At 35.0% G+C, this 21,027-nt stretch overlaps 1 protein-coding gene across 1 annotated transcript in view; it reads left to right on the forward strand.

Annotated features, from left to right (window-relative positions):
- Nucleotides 1-18,182, forward strand: part of SNX2 (sorting nexin 2) — a 29,930-nt gene extending 11,748 nt beyond the window's left edge. The window contains exons 3-15 of the mRNA XM_079331609.1: nt 3,763-3,926; nt 5,073-5,139; nt 5,349-5,392; nt 5,477-5,618; nt 8,333-8,411; nt 9,640-9,715; nt 10,961-11,074; nt 11,302-11,395; nt 13,150-13,355; nt 14,408-14,551; nt 16,998-17,078; nt 17,186-17,257; nt 18,020-18,182. Of these exons, the coding sequence (XP_079187735.1) occupies nt 3,763-3,926; nt 5,073-5,139; nt 5,349-5,392; nt 5,477-5,618; nt 8,333-8,411; nt 9,640-9,715; nt 10,961-11,074; nt 11,302-11,395; nt 13,150-13,355; nt 14,408-14,551; nt 16,998-17,078; nt 17,186-17,257; nt 18,020-18,070 (1,334 nt within the window). The 3' untranslated portion in view covers nt 18,071-18,182. The remainder of the gene's footprint in view (nt 1-3,762; nt 3,927-5,072; nt 5,140-5,348; nt 5,393-5,476; nt 5,619-8,332; nt 8,412-9,639; nt 9,716-10,960; nt 11,075-11,301; nt 11,396-13,149; nt 13,356-14,407; nt 14,552-16,997; nt 17,079-17,185; nt 17,258-18,019) is intronic.
- Nucleotides 18,183-21,027: the final 2,845 nt, after the last annotated feature.

Raw genomic sequence — 21,027 nt, forward strand, 5'->3', positions numbered from 1 at the left:
GATACAGCAATAAGGGTCATGGGCAATTACTTGGGTGTAGTAGTTCTTACAGTCGGTTCAGTTAAATCTCTGAAATATTGCTGTGCCCAGAGAAGCTTTTATTAATGGCTTGTCCTGTTTCCTGTGTAACAGCTTCTGCTTAAGTTTACTTTCAAATTTATATGTTCACATGGGCAAACTTTCAAAGATAATAAGCCAATTTAATAATTCCAGCTATGTCAGAATGTTAAAGGTCAGACATTTGGAAGTGTGACTAGCAAAAATAACTTGTGGCTGAAGTGAGCTGCTAGTGAGGAATTTCAAACTTGCATTTTCTAAGATGATATTTCACAAAAACTGCTGGTGAAAAATAAAGAAACAAGCTCTGTGTAAAGCTGAGATTAAGGCCTATGCTTGACTGTTGATAGAAACTTGTTGTGATTGGCTCTAGAATATTAATTAAGCATATGTAGTTGTCTGCTACAGCTGAATGACATATCTTCATGTTCTTTTGGAGCTAAGCAACTTGACAGTTATCCCTAACAAAGCCTGTTTGTGGATTGTAAAGTATGTACTTCTGTGTAGCAGTACACGCTGGTAGATTGATGGGAGTTCTTATTATCTTCTGGTAACTCCCATAGCTGATACTAAGTATTGGGTCTCAATGTTTTCCTCCCAAAAGTTGTACAGAGCAGTTGCTTGCCTCTTTAAGTGAGAACTTAAGCTCTTCAGAACTAACCTGGAAAAGACTTGTAGATTTCAATTTTCATGCCAATAATGATACTGGATATTTTAAAAACCAAACAAAACCCACACAAGCACACAAAACTTGTCAAACCCAAAGCCAACAATAAACTATTCCACAAAACCACAACGTAATGCTAAGTTTTCAGGTGAAGATCTAAAATTAATAGATTAAGCAAATGTTTCTGAAAGTGCCATAGTTTGTACTACGGAGCCTACCAAATTAATGTTTACATAGGGAAAGAAAAACACCTGCAAAACAAGCAGAAGAATTATCAATAAAACTTTTAATCAGACCGTGTCATCTTATTCCTCCAAGTAAAGAAGCAAAAATGCCACAGTTTATCAGAAGAAACCTGAAATAGGTCTCTTGAGAAATATTCTCGATTTTTTTTTTCTCAAATTTTCTTAAAAAAAAAATTCTCAAAAAAGAAAAATTCTCATGAGAAATCTTCAGCTCATATTCTACTGGAAGCTGCTTTTCTGAGGGGGAAAAATAGCTAGACATAAGAGCCTGATGTTTTATATGAAGCTAAGGCTTCATTTTCCTTTCAGAATCCTTGAATATTTTTGTTTTAAACAAAAAGTGCAATAACTTTCTCCCTGTCCCATCATCAGACTCCCAACTCAGTCCCATCATCCCCTTCCATATCCTTTCCATGTCATGCTTCTAGATTTGTGTAATGTCTGGAGGCATGCCAAACCTACAGTGAGAGGTATAATGGCATAAATTCTCATTTCTTCCTAAAATAACTGACTTACTGCTTTCAAACAAACAGATTTTTTCTCTGGGTAAGTTCCTTCCAGAAAATAAAAAAATGCCAGACAACAGCTTTAAAAATTTGCTAATCCTGCTTGCAGTTCATTTGATGCACAACTTGGATCACTTTATGATACTAATGTGTGTGTAGATACAAGTCTGAAAAAGAGGAATACTGCCAAAGTGTGCTTCTGTTTCATCTGATAGCAGTACTTCTTTCTTACATTAAATTCACAGTTTTTTCATGAAGTTATAGTTTACAATAAGAAGGTTGTGTTCTCAGCTAATGAAAGTGGGAAATCCATGTGCTCAGAATTGTTTAGCAGCTTGTTTTTTAAACCTGTTCAGAATTTGAAGATATAGAGACATATGTAGTGGTTGTTAATGGTTTGCTTCCTGAATATCCTGGAATACAGCTAGTGATAGAAAAAAGGAACACTAAAGTGCAATTGCTTTATTTCATAAATATTCTATATTTTATATTTCATCATGTATATAGTATACTGTAATACATATGTATGTGCATATTTTTCTGAGAAATGTTTCTATGACATATTCATTTGTATAAATATATGTTGAATGCTGTTAGCCACCGAAGGAGAGAATTGCCTCTTATTGAAATGCTGCTATTCTGCCAATCTAAAAGCTCTTTTGCAACTGCCTCAGCATGACTTCCCACCTGATCTTAGGTTTTGAATTAAAATTCCTTATTGATTTGAGATATAGTGTCCTTGTTGTGGCATTTGAGGAAAGGAAGCATTAGCAGATGTTTATGTTCTTTAAGATTTAGCAGTAAGAATAAAGCAATGCTATGAAAATAATTATTTTCAAATAAAGGCTGCAGATTCTTTGTTCATATTAAAAATCAAGAATATAATGAGGTGCTTGGTTTTAACTTTAGTTTGAAAATACTATGAAAATCTGTAATATGAAATTAGGAAAATAAATGCCAGAAGCTAGGGGAATTAATCATTCCCCTTGGCTCAGCCCCAGTGAAGCCACACCTGGAGTGCTGAGTCCAGGTCTGAGCCAACACAAGAGAGACGTGGACAGGTGGGAGTGGTTTCTGTGCAGGGCCATGAAAATGCCTGGGGCCATAAAGGGTACAGCATAAGAGATGAGATAGAGCTAGTGGTGTTCTTCCTGGAGTAGGAGCTTGGGATGGGAGGATCCTGTAGTGTGCATAAGTACTATATGGTAGGGAATGGAGAAGGAGAGCCTGATTTTTCAGTAGTGCCCACTGACAGACCAGGAGGGCACACACTGAAAACCAGATAATACATAAATCTTATATTTTTGTTTGTTTGACTTCAGTGAGGGCAAGGGGGTGATGCTTGCTTTGGGGTTTTTTTCTTGTTGGTGAGGGTGGTCAAGCACTTGCACAGGTTAGTCAAGGAAGATGTGGATTTTCCTCATTGGAGATGCTCAAAATTCATCTGGGTTTGGTCCAGTTTAACCTGTTCTAGCTAGAGCTCTGCTTGAACAGGGAGGCTAGATTAGATGATTTCAAAAGTGCTTTCCAAACTCAGCAATTCTGTGATATGCTCCCAAATGAAATTATGGACAGTAAACTTTTTTAGCCTCATGCCAGAATGTGTGTCTGCTTTGGTTTAGTGCCTTTTTACCTGTTTGGTAAGTACTACCCACAGAAGTCTAGTTTGTGAAAGGATTGAGGTCTATTGGAAACTCAATTTTAGTATCAAATTACTGTTCTGTGGTCCATGTTACCTTTTAAGAAACTGGAATTCTTGAAAATGCATGTCTAGTGAGAGCGCAGTGTTACTCATTTGTTTGAACTAGGAAAGGAACTTCTGTATACCCAGGAAATATATAGTTTGTCTGTGGTCAAAACCAGTTAGTGAGGTTTGTAGAGCAGCCTATATGAATAAATCATCTGTTGTTCAGAGTGCTAAACAGGTGATGAGTAAGAGCTGCTTCTGTGGTAATAAAAAGGTAATGAGTGTTCACAATATGTCTTTCAGAAAGAAATTATTTGTGGTTTGTGACTACTTTAAAGGACTCTTTACTGAACAGTGTGCAAAAAAAAAAGGAGGCAATATTGATCTTAATTTAACCCATTCTGCTCTACAAGCCCAAATGTCATATCTGATTTTAACTATGTATTCAAAAAAATTTAACCATGCATTGAAAAAATTCTGCACAAATATTTATTTATTTATTTCATCAACATTCTTTGTCATGCATATTTGTTTTCTTTGTGATGCATATTCATCTGTGTTGCTCAGGAAATTTGTTGCTAACTCAAAATATTTATCTAGAAGCAACAGAAGAAGTTTCATTGGACAGTCCGGAGAGGGACCCAATACTTTCACCAGAATCTACTCCTGCAGTCACTCCTGTAACACCTACTACATTAATAGCTCCCAGAATGGAATCGAAAGGTGTGACAGCCCCAGTGATTTTTGATAGATCCAGAGAAGAGGTATGCTGTAAACTTCAAAACCATGGAAATGTTTCATATGGATTTTAAAGTTTATTCTTGTTTTAAAATGACACATGGCAAACATTGCTGTTTGTTTTGTACAAGAATTGTGAATTTGACTCATGAAAATACTGTAAGAATTCACTACTGAGATGATTATATTTGAGATAGGTAGTGTTAGGAGTAAGACGTTCTATTCCTTCAGAATAGAAACTTTAAAAGTGTGTATAGAACTTGATACATGAGAAATGTTATTCATGTAAAATAATTCTAACTAGCATGTTGGTGTCAGCTTGTATTTCTGAAGCTGTTCCTAAGGGGGAAATTGAACAAGCAGTTTTAGCATTATCCTGCATGCTAACAAAGAGCTGAGGGTAATTGTAGACTTAATGTTGCTGTTTACATTTGGTGTCCAGTCAAAGTGTGGACATGGCTGAATGCCATTCATTCTAGGGGGTTCTCTTATTAGACAGTGACTTTGCAAACACGACCTACCTGTGACTCAGTGATGCCTACTTCACCAGATACCACGTGATGGTATTTGATTCTGGTTTTGAGCCCTTCAGCCTTGGCATTGTCCCTTCTGCAACGGTGTTCCTTAAGATCTCTCTTTTTAGCAAACATAGGTATAGTACATAAAAGATTATGAAATTCTGAAAGACTAGAATTCAGACAAGTATCAGAAAAATTTATATCTGTTGCCTTTTCCTTCCTAAGCTCTTCTGCTACAGATATTGTTAATGAAAAGGAATGTCTGTCCTTTGATTAGAAGCATTGCAGATGAGAGTGGTTGTGAACCACAGTGTCTGCTGGCATTGTAGATGATATAATGAACAGACCCCTAAGTCCACTGTTCTGGAAGCTTTAGCAGTAGGGCTTAAAACTGAAATCACAGGACCATTTAGCTTGGAAAAGACCTTTAGGATCATTGAGTCTAACTGTAAACTTAGCACTACCAAGTTCAGCATAAGAATTTTAGTTGTAGCCACAGTCAGTGTTAGTATATTAACATTGGAGACTGGAAATGTTTCATAATTACACAAACATAATGACTTCTTCTTTTCCTTCCTGTATATCCTTACCCCTCTACACATACATAATATGGATGTCCATTACCTTATTAAGCGTGGTATATCTTTTTCCTAGATTGAAGAGGAAGCAAATGGAGATTTGTTTGATATAGAAATCAATGTATCTGACCCAGAGAAAGTCGGTAAGTACCTTGCCCATAGAAATTCAGGTGGTAGACTGTCTTATTCCTTGAAGACTATTCTTAGATTTTAGTATGATTTTGTCTTTAATTTTCCATTGGCAATTTTTAGTATCTAAATGGAAATTTATTTAATGTATACTTTGGACTAAAAAGCATATGGCAGGATTATACTACCTTGCCCTGGGATAAGTATTTCAATTTTCTTACAGGAGATGGCATGAATGCTTATATGGCATACAGAGTAACAACAAAGGTAGGAAGTGCAACAAAAATTTCTGAATATTTTGTATTATAGCTGAGATGGATCAGTAATTCACAATGATTTTATTTTTTTAAGACATCACTTTCAATATTCCACAAAACCGAATTCTCTGTTAAAAGAAGATTCAGTGATTTTCTTGGCCTGCACAGCAAATTAGCAACAAAATACATGCATATTGGTTATATTGTGCCTCCAGCTCCAGAAAAAAGTATTGTAGGTAAGTGCAGTTCCAATAAGGTGACACTTAAATACTGAATGCAAATTACTTCTCTACATATATACTGCTTGCTTCTTCTCAGTTGGTACAAGTATTCTTGGTGTTCTGTATTTTCAAAAAGTTCATATTAAATTGGAAAGGTATGTAATGGCCTCTTCCTAGCTCAGTCTAGTGTTGATAATGGGAAGAATATCTCTTAATGCATGGCCTTGTGTCTCTTATCTATGATTCTTTCTTTGCTCTTGCCCTTCAAGAGCAGATTAATCTACCAAAACAAGGATGTTAAAATAAAGTTTATTTTTAAGTTGAGCTGTTATCAATTGCCTGCAATATATAGAGCTTCATACACACTCCAGATATCCGATACTTCTGTTTGTTTCTTTTGATCATGGTGAATGCAAATCTCATAAGTTTTTGCAAGGTTTTTTGCATTAAAACACCTTTTGACTTGAATGCCTGATGCATTAAAACAACTTCAGTTTTGTGATCTCTAAGTAGGAAAGATTCTTTCAAAATAAATAAATATTTAAAACAGGAAAGCCTGTTAAAGATTTCTGTGTTACTGATATAAATAAGTGATTTGAATCTAGAGTGTTGTTTGCTGTGTGGGCAATGGCAGGGCTTCTTTTCAACAGTTTAGTCTGTAAAGATAATCAGAGCAGCAGTTTTTCATTTAAGTGGGAGTAGATTTAGACTGAGTAGATGTAGGCAGTATAAGGCTTGAAAAATTCATTATTTTACTTCTGTGGAAAAGCACTATGTTTTTAAACCTGTGAGACTGAAAATTTGACCTGAATTTTTGGTAGTTCTTGAAAGTAATGGGAAATTCTGTGATAATCAGTTTTTCCTATAACAAAAACATAACTTTAATTCCAAATGCTAACAGGGCTTATGGAAATGGAATGAGGCTTCTGATCATGTCCTTTGGATGATACAACATTTAAGGCATTTATGACAGTGCGCATTTACATGAAAATACAGTGCTTGCATCACAGTCGAATTCAGCTGGATTTCAGCTGCCACTTGAACAAAACCATCAAAATTGATACACCTGGAAGACAGTAAAATGGTGGGAGTGCAGTGCAAACAAGCACTGGCTGGCGCTTCAAAGCCTTGTGTAGAGACTTTAAGCTACAGGTAGTTGAGAAAACTCAGACTCTAGAATATTTTCAAAAGAGCATAAAACTCCCTCTTTAGAGTTGAATGTAACAGATGTTACTGAATTCTGTTCAAAAGCATGTAGTTATAATAATCTGTTATGTCGTGGATTTTTTCCTGTGAAGGGTTAGAAGAGTGCTTGGTCTACAGAAACAGTCCTTAGTACTTGCATTTAAATAGGCTTATATTAGCAGAGAAGGAAATCTGGCAAGATATTTAGAAATAACTCGCATTATTACAGGGTATGAATTCCTCATGTGGGTCATTTGTTTGTGTATTTAGTTTTTCCCTGTGAACTTCTATTCAAAGTTCAGCTGTAAAGGCTCTTTTGTATTAAGCCACAGGATTTCCTTCTTTCTGCAGTAAAATACCATTGTATAGTAATACTGTAATATAAAAAGATGAGGCATGTTAATTACCTCAACTTCCCTTGAATACTTTAATTCTTGTATTTGAAGATATACTCAATGTTACTGACAAATTTATGTATTTAGTTATATTATGTTGTGTAGAATACTTTTGGGAAAAAAAAATCTTCATCAGATTTATTTTCATTATGTTGCAGAGGAGGGAAAAACTAAGGCTTCACTGGGAGGTTAAGAGTAAAGCTTTGCTGCTTGTCTTCTCCAGGTGTTATACTGTGTGAGACTTCTGAGTCCAGAAGGGAGAATGGGTGAGGAGCTTAGGGAGCTCTTGATCTGACAGATGAATGAGTATATAGTCAGATCTCAAAACTTGTAGCTGAAGAAACACAAAAGTATCAGATAAGAAATATACTACAGCTAGGAATCAGATGTCTGGACTGTATAAGAAAATTTCTTTCCTGTTTTTTTAGGAAATAAGAATAATTATTTGTGTGTAGTGTTTCATGGTATTCTTGATGGAACTCAGGTTACCAAACTCCAAATTTAGATCTTTAGCATGAAAAATAGTGACTTCAGTCTCACTGTTAAAGAGTTGCTCTGTTGCTGAGGTTGAATCTAATTCTCGTGCCATGATACGTCAACAACTGGTTGCCACTCTAGTCTTGGTCAGAGAAACTACTGTAAAGCTGCATACATTTTATTCGGCTGATTTTATTCTCCATGCAGTTCAGTTCAGAATTTTCAGTACTTGTAATTTTGCATTAGTTAATTTAACAATTACTAATTTTAGAACTTAAAACATAGTAAAATGAAAATAATGCTAATAAGCATGCCAAGGAATAGGTTTGTAAACTGAAGACATTTTTGCATTCTGCTTTATATAGCTGGTTTTTTTTTCTGGAAGTTGCCAGTAAGACTCTGATCAGTATTTAGATTCTTTTCATAAATGCAAATTAAGCTAGTTTTATTTACCTATTAGTCACAATTAATGTGTTACAGGAAATTGAGTATTTCACAGAGCTACTTCCACAAAACCATGGAGTAGTTTTATTCTTTTAATGTTTCTATGTAGTGTTTTTCACTATAATTTGATTTAAATATGCAAACTTAGGTGAGCCTTATATTCTAATCACATCAGTTATGTTAATGATTTATCTGTGATAAAATCAATACGATGCTGTTTCCTTCAAGGCATGACCAAGGTTAAAGTAGGCAAAGAAGATTCTTCATCTACTGAATTTGTAGAGAAAAGAAGAGCAGCTCTAGAAAGGTAATGTGTGTATCTAACTAAAATTTATTTAGGCTCAGAATTACTTGTAATATATTATATGGGTTCTGTAATGACAACACTGGTGATCTGTACTTGAAAGAATTCTGGAGATGTATACAGCTGTCTTTTGTGTAGAAATTGAATAATGCCCATTAATAACAGAAAGAGTAACCCTATTCGTAAAAATTATTACAGCTAACTTGTTTCAGGCTTAAAATTAAGATTGCAGAGGTTCATTAAGTAAAACTACTATTTCCAGTTTTTGTAGACATTTTGCATTGAAGGAATTGAAACACTTTCAGCAATATATTTGTTCCATAGCAAATCAGCTGTTGGGCAGGAAGGTGGGTGAAGAGACCTTCATTCACTGGAAAGTAAAATGGGCTTCTGATGATGTACATTGATGACATTGATGTGACTTGCTGAATTTTGGCATAAGAGATATTGGATCTCTGTCACCCAGCACTGATAGAGGGCTGATACTGTTCAAGTATCTTTGTCAGGGGAGGGTCCTACTCCTGGTATACTGCTGTGTTAACCTTAACTTGTACTTCATACAGAGTATGGAACAAGGAAAAAGAATTGAACAATCTAATGTGTAAAATAGTTTTACTGCAATCCTTTACTTCTTCAAGAAAAACCAGATGAGGATCTGATGGTCATACCTAATGGAGGGTGGACAAAAAATTGCACTTGAGGTCTAAGCAGAAGTGAAAAAAAAAAAAAAAAAAAAAAAAAAAAAAGGGAGTTGCATTAAAGTTTACTTGTGTATGTATGAGTCTTTTAGAAGTAAATGGAGATTGAAGACTGTAGTATATCCAGCATACAAATACTTTATACCTAGACCAAAATCAACTCACTCATCCAAGATTTTCTATAATTCTAAATGAATCAGTCAGAATTACCTGTAATAAAAATTACCTGTTTACTGCACTGTGTGGGGGAAAAAAGCTCATTTTTTTTTTCTAGCCTAAACTGGTTAAAAAAGGAGTATGTCTTCACTCAGCTATTTAAAATAAGAAGTTTATTGTTTTACCACTGTGCAACATACAGATACAGCAGGCCCCACTTTAAGGAGTTTCAGGTGTAAACAAACTGTATTGTAGAACACTACCCAACCTTTATTATGTTGTGTTGTGCTATGGAGTGTATGACAGTGCATTATGTTCAGTCAATGTGCTCATTAAATCTGTTCTGTTACCTGATATTTTAATCTGTAAAATCATAGGTATCTACAACGAACAGTAAAGCACCCAACTTTGCTACAGGATCCAGATTTGAGACAATTCTTGGAAAGTTCTGAGGTATTTATCTTGCTTTAACTTCTCTTACTTATTTCCAAATATGGTAACCTACCAAGAATATATTCAAATGTGTTTGTATTGAGACCCAATCTCCTAAATTAATATGAAATCCAATTGGACCATACCCTTCATTGGCTAGAATGGCAGAGGCTACTTAGGTAATAGTGTGCCTCAGTCTCTAGCAAAACATACAGTGGTAGTGGCAAAAAGCTATTTGCTGTATAGTGGCTTCTCAGGCAAGTTGGTCTTTTCAGTTCTGATGTTACTGGTTGTTAAGTAAGATCTAAAATTAAACTGTCTTGGAAGCAGCTCTTTTGCCTCTAGGAGTTCAGCTTGAGGTGTATTGGTAGGACACAGTGAAAATGCTGGCAGTGCTTCTGGCCAGGCTAGGTATTTTGTGAATAAGGATTTCAGTCATCTGTACTATTAATCCAGTACCTTTCACAATATTACATATATAGTTAAAAATACATAGCATCTCTTTATAAGTGTGCATAGGGGTTTCACAATAATACTGAACTGTGTTTTGGCTAATGTCAGAGTCTTATTTATCCTAACGAGTCACGGAGGCCTCCCTACTGACAAAAGCATCAATAGATAACTTACGGTGGGTTTGTCAATGCTGCTGACAGACAAAACATCATATGAAGGGTAAATGGTCTGACGTAGGGGCCACCTTGTATGCCATATTCAATCTAGCCTGAATAATAATATCAATTAAATTTAAAGTTTGTTAATTTAACTCTGAGGATTTCTCAGTACCTAAGCAGATAACATGTTCTCTTGATACTTGAGGTACACTTATAGCCTTATACTGAAAAGCAAAAAGTCATCAATCTTTTATTATCAGCATGCAGTGCATGGCTTGCATTACAATTAAACGCGTAGCAGAATTTTCGTTGTCTAATTTGTTGCAAATGTAAGCATTTCTCTTCCTGTAGTGGCTGTTTGTTCATTGTAGCATATAGGTAGCCATTTAGGACATTTGGCTAGTTCATAACAGCTTTGGACAAGTGGTTTGTTTGTTCCATTTAAATGTAAAGATGTAGAAGAAAAGTAAATAGTCTATATTTTTAAGTTTTCCTCTTGAGAATGTAGAAGTAGTAAATTTGAGAAATTAGATTCCACTATATTGAAACACATAGGAGTAAAGAAAACACTATATCCTTTTCTTCCCCCTTGTGCCCAGTTAAACCTCCATCCTTTTAACCAGTCTCTTTGCCCTTATTTGTCATTCAATTCTAGCTGCCGAGAGCAGTTAACACCCAGGCTCTGAGTGGAGCAGGAATATTGAGGATGGTGAACAAGGCTGCCGACGCTGTCAACAAAATGACAATCAAGATGAATGAATCGGATGCAGTAAGAGCTGATTTTTCGGCTTGAATAATGAGATGAATTAATGAGCCTCAACAACTGCATTTTAAAGCTGTAGAAGTAGAAAATGGGTTATTAATTTCCTTATTGGCTTGAATTCTTAGCTGTATCAGTTGACCACCCTGGAAGTACCTGGATAATTTGCTTCTTTAGAACCAGAAATGTTGTTGGTAATCTAATTTGTAATGCTTGACTCTTTCATCTTTTGTCAGTGGTTTGAAGAAAAACAGCAGCAATTTGAAAATCTGGATCAGCAACTTAGAAAGCTTCATTCCAGTGTTGAAGCATTAGTCTGCCACAGAAAAGGTAACTGAAATGGTTAGGAAATGGTGATGAAACAAGAGCTCACCATGTCAGACTCTTAACTAAAATAGTTACACTAAAATGTATTTTAGTGCAAAAATTTTCTAATTATATTTTCTATTTTAAACTGCTCTAGTATTTTTTTATACCTGTCTTTAATTTTAAGTTCAACCAGAGTATCTGTCATTCCTAGAGTCACTATAATGATCTGGAATTTTTTTTTTTTTTTTACCTTGCACAGTTTCATTATCACACCTAGCAAGTGATTCTACTACAGTAGATGTCCATAAATTTATCTTTAGGTCTCATGGCAAGAGTAATTTCTTTCTGAACAGAAATGGCTGCATAGATCCATTTAAACATTTTTTAGTTCAGTTCAGTTTAGTTTAGTTCTGTAAACTGAGTTTAAGTGCTTACACAGGAATTTCTTATTCTTAATTTAGTCTGCATAATGACATACCCTCAAGCTACTGTTAAGGTAAACTTTTCTGGGAGGATAAGTAGTTACAGAATATCAGCTTTTTATTTGCTTATTTTAGATACAAGCAAACCTGAAAGTCTATATTTGTAATAACCTATGTTGCTTTTTGTCAGGGATGGATTTCCATCAGATTATTTAGAAAAACAAACACAATAAAAACCAAACTAGACAAAACCCCAGACAAACCACAGTTTTGAATTTGTAGCTCAACAAGATTATAAGTGTGCTTTCTGATAATATTGTATTATGTTAAAATATGATGTCACCTTTGAGCATTTCCAAAAGTACATGAAAGTGTTGTAAATTGCTTTCTCATAATTCTAATCAAGAATTACTCTCTGCAGTTAAAATATCTTTAGCTGCCTATCCTCAAGGCAAAGGAGTATTTAAGAAGGAATGCAAAATGGAAATCTTTATTTACGGTTGATTTGACGCCTTATAGATTTGAAGAAGTGTTGGTTCATTGGATTTTTTTCTAAGAGTTGTGTTTAAATTGTATAGGCTTTAAATATCTGAAGACTGCTTCCTTCTGCAATCACTTCTGGTGTTCTGATTGTTCTGCAGGAGGGGCAAAGTTGCATACTAGCCTGAAGTAATTTGGACCAAACATTTGTTCAAAGGTCCTTCATGGAACTAAACTTTGTACAGGATTACTTACATAGGATTGGAGACAGTTGCACCAGTATTTGTTAATAAATAAGCTCAAAACTTCACATTCTCAGATGCTGATATGTGAGGTTTGGTTGTTTTTTTTATTTTAAGACATATCAGAATATGACAATACACTACAGTATACAGTCATGAAAGTTACTTAAAGTCAATAAAACAGCCCAAAATAAATTCCATTCATGGGTGAGATGATTTTCTGAAAAGTTTGGGGTTTTTTCTCCCACACTCAACTAGAAGGAAAAAATCTGCCGTAAACCTTTTAAAATTGTTCTGAACATTTGTTCTGTAAGGGCCTTAGCTTTTGTTTTGTGGGTTTGCATTTTCTCTGAAATAGGCAGTTGGGTAATACTGAAATGACTTTTGTTTTCGTTTCTTTTGCTGAACAGAGTAAGCATGACACTAACAGACTTGGCAAAGCATTTACTGATTGAGTTTCTTTGCACAGGAGTCTTTCTCCTAAACGTGGTTTCATTGTGTTGTCCTTGTGTGTCCTACTGTGATCTTTAGCTTATTTTCAGTTGGTGTAAAGAATCTGCTCCACTGATTTATGCTGCAGAGAAACTTAACAAATTAACTCAATCTTGCTGAACATACTCCTGTGTTTCAGAGCTTTCAGCCAACACCGCTGCCTTTGCTAAAAGTGCTGCCATGTTAGGTAACTCAGAGGACCACACTGCTCTATCTAGAGCTTTGTCTCAGCTTGCAGAGGTTGAGGAGAAGATAGATCAGTTGCATCAAGAACAAGCTTTTGCTGATTTCTATGTGTTCTCAGAACTGCTTGGTGATTACATTCGTCTGATTGCTGCAGTAAAAGTGAGTACTACTAGGAAAAGTACTGATTTAGTGTTTAAATCACATTCCTCAGCTTACCGGTTTAGAGTAAATGAATGTGTGCATTTGCTCATGTAACATGATTAAGTTTTTGCCTGATGTTCTAGCAAGGTAAATTTGAAAGCATTCATGAGTTATTCCAATGTTAAAAATGGCTGTGATTGAAAATGTGAATGAACTAGTAAGAGCCAGAGAAAATGCAAATCTACTTTAAGAAATACTGATTGTGTACAGTATTTTGAGATACTGTACTCTACTGTGTCTAAGCATACTGCTCCTGTTTATTTCAGATTACTTACTGTTACAGTAAGCATACCTAAGTGTGGAAGAATATAATTTGGTGTTCTGTATTTGCTAATGTCTTTGAATAGGAAAAAAATGTGCAATTTGTGGATCTGCATCTCATTAAAGAAAATATTCAATATAAGTGTAAGCCATGCTGCATGCATGATTAGGTTTAGACATGAGAACAGGTATTGGTGAATTCTGTCCAGAAATATCTTTGAACTTGCCAGATTGTTGAAAATATATAATTATTTTCTTTGCTTTATTTCTTTTCTTTTTTCTTTTTCCCTTTTTCTTTTCTATTTTCTTTTTTGTTTTTTCTTTTTTTTTTGATATGTATACTTTACTTCTGCTGCCTTAGTCTGTTGCTTACATAAACTTGTTGCTGAAAATGCATGTAATCCATATGCATGAACAGTTTGCTAGTATCTGCATTTAGAGAATTGTCTGCATAATAGAGCACTTCGTACTGGTTGTTTTAGTAGTATTTTGATAAAATGAGGTGTATAAAATAATTTGTAGCATTGAGGTGTCTGCTCTGAAAAGGGTTCTTGAATAGCCTGTTATTTGTGGAAGGTATTGAACTGTGCAAGCATGATGTCAAGTGAAATGCAATATATGGTAGACGGGCTAAGGTTTCTTTGAGTATACTACTTGTTCCAGCTTTATCCTAGATTTATTTTTTCCTACTGGGAATTTAGATAGCTCTAACAATTCCAGTTGTTTAATAAGTTTGTCTGTTCTCATAGGGTGTGTTTGATCATCGAATGAAATGCTGGCAAAAGTGGCAAGATGCTCAGGTCACTTTACAAAAAAAACGTGAAGCTGAAGCAAAGCTCCAACTTGCCAACAAACCTGATAAATTACAGCAAGCTAAAGATGAGATAAAAGAGGTAATGTTATCAAACATTATTTTGAAGGTCAGACTTTGTGCATTGGCTCATTCATTCTGCATTAATGCTGCTTTGTATCATTTTTATTTACAAATCACTTACTTGCTGTTTCCCATATTTACTGAAATTTTTAAAAGGAATTTACTAAAACCACTAAATGTTTGCAATTTTTTTCTCATTGTAAGATCTGTAAGACAGTTAATACTGTCTCTACAGAGTCTGGGAGATGGGAGGGAGGGAACATGGACAAGTTAATGCTTTTAACTGTGAACAGCTTATTTGGATAGGCAGAGGAGCAGCTCTTGGTTTTTAAAGCTAAGATGACTTGGGTAAATCCAGCAAAGACAGCTAATAGAGAACTATTCCCATGTTTTGCTTAAATATGCAGCTTTTCTACCCATATATATGTGCATGTATATATGGTGTAATTTCAGTAAAAGTAAATCTAACATGTTGAAGTATCATAATTTATACACTTTTTCTATCATGCTTCACTAAGGAAATTGAAGAGGTAGGACAACTTAATTACTTAACACTAATGCTTTCTAAGTTTGCTCTAGTGCTCTCCCATTAAATGGGAGAACGTTATTGCAGATTACACAGTTGCTTTGTTTTGCTTCCTCATTGGTCACTAACCACATGCTCTTTTGTTCTTTTTGCCCTTTGATATATTTCACATACAGTATTGAAATTACTCATTAACGTGATTTTCTTTTCCTTTAAAAAGTCCTTTGTTTACTGAGAAAACCTACGATTACTCTTGTGTGACCACATTTTTGTTGATTGTCTCTCCTGATGTCACCCATCCATGCACAATAAATTTCCTGATTACTGGTAGTAGTGGGAAATAGTGATCTTTTCCCAGTCCCAATATTAAAGTAGTTGCTTTTTAACGAAGGAATTACTTTTCCTGCATTACTGGATAATTAGAGAATGCTTTTATTTTAGTAAGCCCACAGTTTAAATGTGTCAATTGAAAGTTCTCACTTGCCACTGAAACATGTTCAGAGTTGCTGAATGGACTCTATGGCTGGAGGAATTGCCAGAAAAGTGGAAGCTAAGCAGCTTGTGCATCATCCGTGATTTGGTTGTTTTTTTTGTGGATAAAGGGAGGAAGGACCATCCTAGAGATTGCTACCATTTTATACACACGAGAAATTTCTCATTCAATAAGCTGTTACCCTATGATAATTCTCATAGGACCTGAGATTTGGCCATGATGAAACTGAAATGTTAAATTTATTAGGCCTGTGGAAGCTTTCACAGAAATCTTAGGGTCCTTAGGTGTTTGATGTAGTAGGAAGGTATGGGCAATGCTAATCCACTTTTCCTTAGTGGTGTTTTGTACTATTAATATAAATATGGAGGTGTTTATTGGAACATAGATTATGTTTATCTCATATCACACTAGATGTGACACTGCATCACAAAATGCTTTTTTTTTCTTTTTTTTTTAATCAGTAACACCAGGATTGCTAACATGATGATGCTACATTGAAGCATGTTGCTTCCCTGCTGTTTTTTTCTGATGAAGATAAATGTTACTGAATGTATTTGTTCTTAGTTAATATGTTGATATGAACAGATACAGTTGCATTTCAAAGAACAGCTAGCCTGCTCTGGGCGTCTCAGTTTATCAACACAACTAGCTTAAATTTAACTATGTAATTGGTGTGTGAAAGCACTTACAGGCGATGTAGAGGCTGATGATCCCTTCTTGTCTAGCTGGATGCCTCTTCACAGAAACTAAGGAGAAACGACCTGGTGTCGTATATTGTTACATGAATGCAATGCTCCCAATATGGCAAAATCCCCTAAGAAACATCTCTTCCTCCGAATTTTCCTCTAGTGATCATACCTGCAGTAAGGTTTCTACTTCACCTTTCTATGAAAACAGTTGCCACTGAAAAAGAAGTCTTGTGCTTTGGAAAGCAGATAAACACATCCTCGGTAGCTTGTCATTTGCAACAGAAATATCATAGTGATAATGAAATACTTGACAAGAGGCAGAGATGAAGATTTACTCATCTCTTCTGGAGTTAGAAACTATGGGGAACTAACTTGAAGCTCTTCCAAGCTTGATTGGACAGGTTTAGGTTCCTAAGTTTGTGAAGGGAATAGTGAGTAAAGCCTTTGAGATATATTTTGTTTTCTAAAGAATATTTTGTAAATGTTGTTAAATATTCTTAATAGCAGTGTTAAGATATTTTTACATTTTATCTACAGATAGCATTACTATAAAGATACCTTTGTTGTAACTGATCTGGTAACATTCTATAACACAAATTTGAAACTGTTATTTTAAGATTTTCTGTCAAATAGGCCAAAAAAATCAAATAAGTCCTTTTAGCTCTTAAGTGACTATCAATGTGCTAAAAAAGTTCAGATATGGGTAGACTGAATGGACAGCACAAAACCTGACCTCTGTATGTCTTTCCTTTGCCAGTGGGAGACGAAAGTTCAGCAAGGGGAAAAAGATTTTGAACAGATCTCCAAAACCATTCGCAAGGAAGTGGGAAGATTTGAGGCATGTATAATTTTGTCCAAGTAAATGACAGTTCTACTGTAGATAATATTGACATTACAAGTAAAATTTGTTGAGAAGTTAATATGCTATAATTTATTTATTAACAGAAGGAACGAGTGAAAGACTTTAAAACTGTTATTATCGAGTACTTAGAATCGTTAGTGCAAACACAGCAGCAGGTAAGATAAATTTTAAGCTTTGTACGAGTTAATAAACAATACATTCCTTATTGGGTTAGTTAGCAAACAATGGGCTTTAAGAACAGCAGTTTCTAGTACATTGAGAGCAACTAGTCTGTACTGTATTGGCAAATGACATGATGATTGCAGTTTGTAGCCTATGCAGAACTGTAATTCATGGAAGCAATGGAGAAGCTCCCTCAGGGATATGGGCAAGCAGAGGGTCTTGTCACCTTCTCAAACTGAATTAGTACTTTCATTTAGAGATTGGAATAAATTGCAATCAGTATGTGCTTACACTTACTGAAGAGATTTGGATTCTTAAATGCTTATTGCTTTTTTAAAAAGTACAAAATATTACTGAATATTGGAAAGCTTTAACACAGTTTTCAGTGTCTGAGAAGTAGACCTGCTTGAAAAACAGGGGTTGGTTCTTCCGTTCATTGCAGGAATAGAACCCTCCAGCTTTGTTTCATTTAAAAATAGCCAAAACCCAGTATCTTTAGTGGTAATGATCAGTGACTGATCTTTAAAAAAAAAAAATCTATGTAATTGTATTCTATAACACTGTGTTCAACATGTGGCAACATATCTATAGTATGAGCAGATCTGTTTTTTCTTGTGCTATGCAAAAATTGTAGCAAATAAGTACCTATGTTCTTACTTTGTCTTGTGGAGGCAAGTTTACTGCAAGACAAGGTAGGTATGCATTGTATTTTCCAGTATCTAGTACTTAATGAGTGATTTTTCCTTCTCTTCAAGCTAATAAAATACTGGGAGGCATTCCTACCTGAAGCCAAAGCCATTGCCTAAAAGAAGAATATTCCAAATGACAAGGCACTCTGGATGTTTGTCCTGGATAAAATTAAATTCCACAGTGAAATCACTTTAAATCATCCAAATAAACCACTATATATTTTATGAATTAACATGTGGCTTTTTTTATATACCACAGCATTTTATTAACAAGCTGCATGTCCTGACCCTCTTCAAAGTGGACTGTGGCATGATGTTCTGCAATACATTGCTGAATTGAACACTCTTGTGTCTTAATACTTGCACTGAAATGTGCACTGCAAGGCCAGAAAGCTGATATTTTGTTCTCTACAACACAATGTTCTGTAGTATGTTTACTTGATCTTTATGAAAAAAATTAAACTGCATTGATTAATATTCACTTAAACATTCCTGTACAAAATCATGTTTTTGTGATTACAATAATAAAGGGATGTACCTTGTGTAACATTAAACACTCTGGGCTTGTGTCTGTAGATACTTACTGGTGTTCTTAGGAGTACTATTTAGAAGAAATTAAGATGTATCTAGGGCAAACCCAACATTTAGCAAAGAGTGCTGGAGAACATATTAAAGATTCACAAACAATTATCCATGATAAACTGTTCTATTTCTTGATTTTGAGTATCTTCATTACAGGTGTCCTTTTCACTTGAAGTTGTCACTGCCTTGTCAAAGTCTACTGCATTAGTACTCGTAGGGTCAAAAGACTTGGGCAACAGGTAGATGTAAATTGAAATCTCCTTCAAGTGTTTACAAAGCTTCTGCAGGGTTAAAATCACCTGCACTGTTAAATACTGATGTCCTGCTGGACTGATACATTACATCAATTGTATTCAGTGGTCTCAGGCTACAAAAAAAAAAACCCAACCTTGCAGTAATTCTGGTAATAGCTGAGGAAGAAAAGCAAATAATTCAGCTGACTGCCTGTTATTTGTAAGAGCTAGCATTCTGTGTGGATTTTCTTGAGAAGAAAATGCATTTGGAGGGACTGGTTATACCTTTTGCAAGAAATCAGAACAGGTAAACACCTTTCTGAAATATACAATATTAACAATATAATATGTGCTGTCCTGTCATTTTGATGACATTAGTATTAATAGAAGGTATTAATGCTAACAAATTTTAAGCAAATACTAATCACATAAAAAGCCAAGAGAATCTTGCTTTCAGCTAATCATAAGACTGCAGGATAAACCCATGAATTTGTATTGATTGGGGTCAAATATAAAGAAGCACATAATACCATTTCTGAATAGAATGACCACCTCCATTCAACATGAAGGACATACTCTTTCTACAACAGAGTTAGTGTAAACTTGACAGATTACTGTTTCTCTACATACTTCTCTTGACTCAGTATTTCTAGGAATTTTTCACGGAAACTAGAACAGAAAAAGCCCCACCAAAATTTATCAAGCCTAAATCAAGCTTTTTTTTAACTGGTTAGATGCTAAAACCTTAAGCTAGTAATACCTTATTCATTGATCTTAAAAATGCCTTTTGAAGAGTTCAAATATGCAAGAGGTTTGTGATGAAGAAACTTGCTTAACACTCTGCTAAGTGTTACAATGTACTTAAATGCTGGTTTGCTTATTGCTAATGAAAATCTACCAACAGTTCGGTATTAAATTTCAGATATATATACTGCTCATGCTGAAAATGATATTTCCAGAACTAAAAGACTCAGTTTGGGCATGCAGAGGTAAAAATGGGTGAACATATCCTTTCATGATGTTTCTTCTGTAAGTGGTTTGTCCAGCTTTCCTAGCTCTCGATCTCTTTTTGCTTCTATCCAGGTTACAGTTCCTTTGAATGATGGATCAGTTTTCTTCTCTTTGTGGCAAGAAAATGAGAAAATCTGCTAGCAAGGATTAGTATGGCCATCTATACCAGTCAATTGAAAACAAGAATGAGTTGTGCAGGTTTTTTCTTAAAACCAGAAGCCTTTTGGGGAACAAAAGGATAATGGCATTTCTGGAGGTCACTGTCAAAAAGGGTTGGCTGCTAATACAGAAGATTTTAGGGGTTTTTTTTACATCACAAGGTGAGCTTGAATAGAATATACAGATCAGTCACATTTGGCTAGCATGAAACTCTTGTTGTTTCAAGAAGCCATTAATGATCATGAGATTGGCTTAGTTGGCTGATAATGCCGAAGCTCTGGATTCAAATGTCAGATGGGTGATTCATTTAAGTGTTGGACTTGATGATCTTTGTGTGTCCCTTTCAACTTGGAATATCCTATGATCTGGAAATTTATTTTGTTTGTATTCCCCTGCATTGTGAGAATTAGAGGTTTGATTACTGTCTTTCTTCGTGTGATTAACATCCATATCAGCAGATGTTTCTCAACCCAAGTAAATGGAGGTATTACTGAACTCTTTTGTCTGTGGACTTCATTATTAGATTTTGTACAAAATTTAAGTGTGTATTTCATTAAAACTACAAGCACAAGGAAAAAGTAAATGCTTGCAAAATGATGAACTGCATTTGGAATACTGTATGAAAGACAATGTGCTACTGAATTCTAGTTTACCTTTTAGGTTAAAATAGAATGCAGATATTTGCAACAAATTCTTCTATTTATCAGGTCCATGGTGCTTCTTAAATTAAATATATGCAACATTAAGTGGCTCAAATTGAAGATATTGTTATTTCTTTCTTAAACTGACATTCATTGTACAGTAAGTCTGTAATTCTTTCATCACTGTCCCTTTTAAAACAGAATATTCTGCTTCCCTATCAATTATTCTTTCTTCTACCTCTCCCAAGTTATTTCCCTCTGAAAGCTGCATATGGGAGTTGGCTTCAGCATCTGTGGAGTTCATGCCCCAAATATGTCAGTTTCTTTAAAATTGTGCAGATGAGCTGCTGGCTGGTAGATCCTGTTCATTTAAGTCAGCAGCCAACATCCACTAAAATGATGTGTACAGTAAAATTATTGTCAAACAGGACAATAAAAACAAACAGGA

The sequence above is a fragment of the Erithacus rubecula genome, assembly GCF_903797595.1.
Source record: "Erithacus rubecula genome assembly, contig: SUPER_Z_unloc_5, whole genome shotgun sequence".
NCBI lineage: Eukaryota > Metazoa > Chordata > Aves > Passeriformes > Muscicapidae > Erithacus > Erithacus rubecula.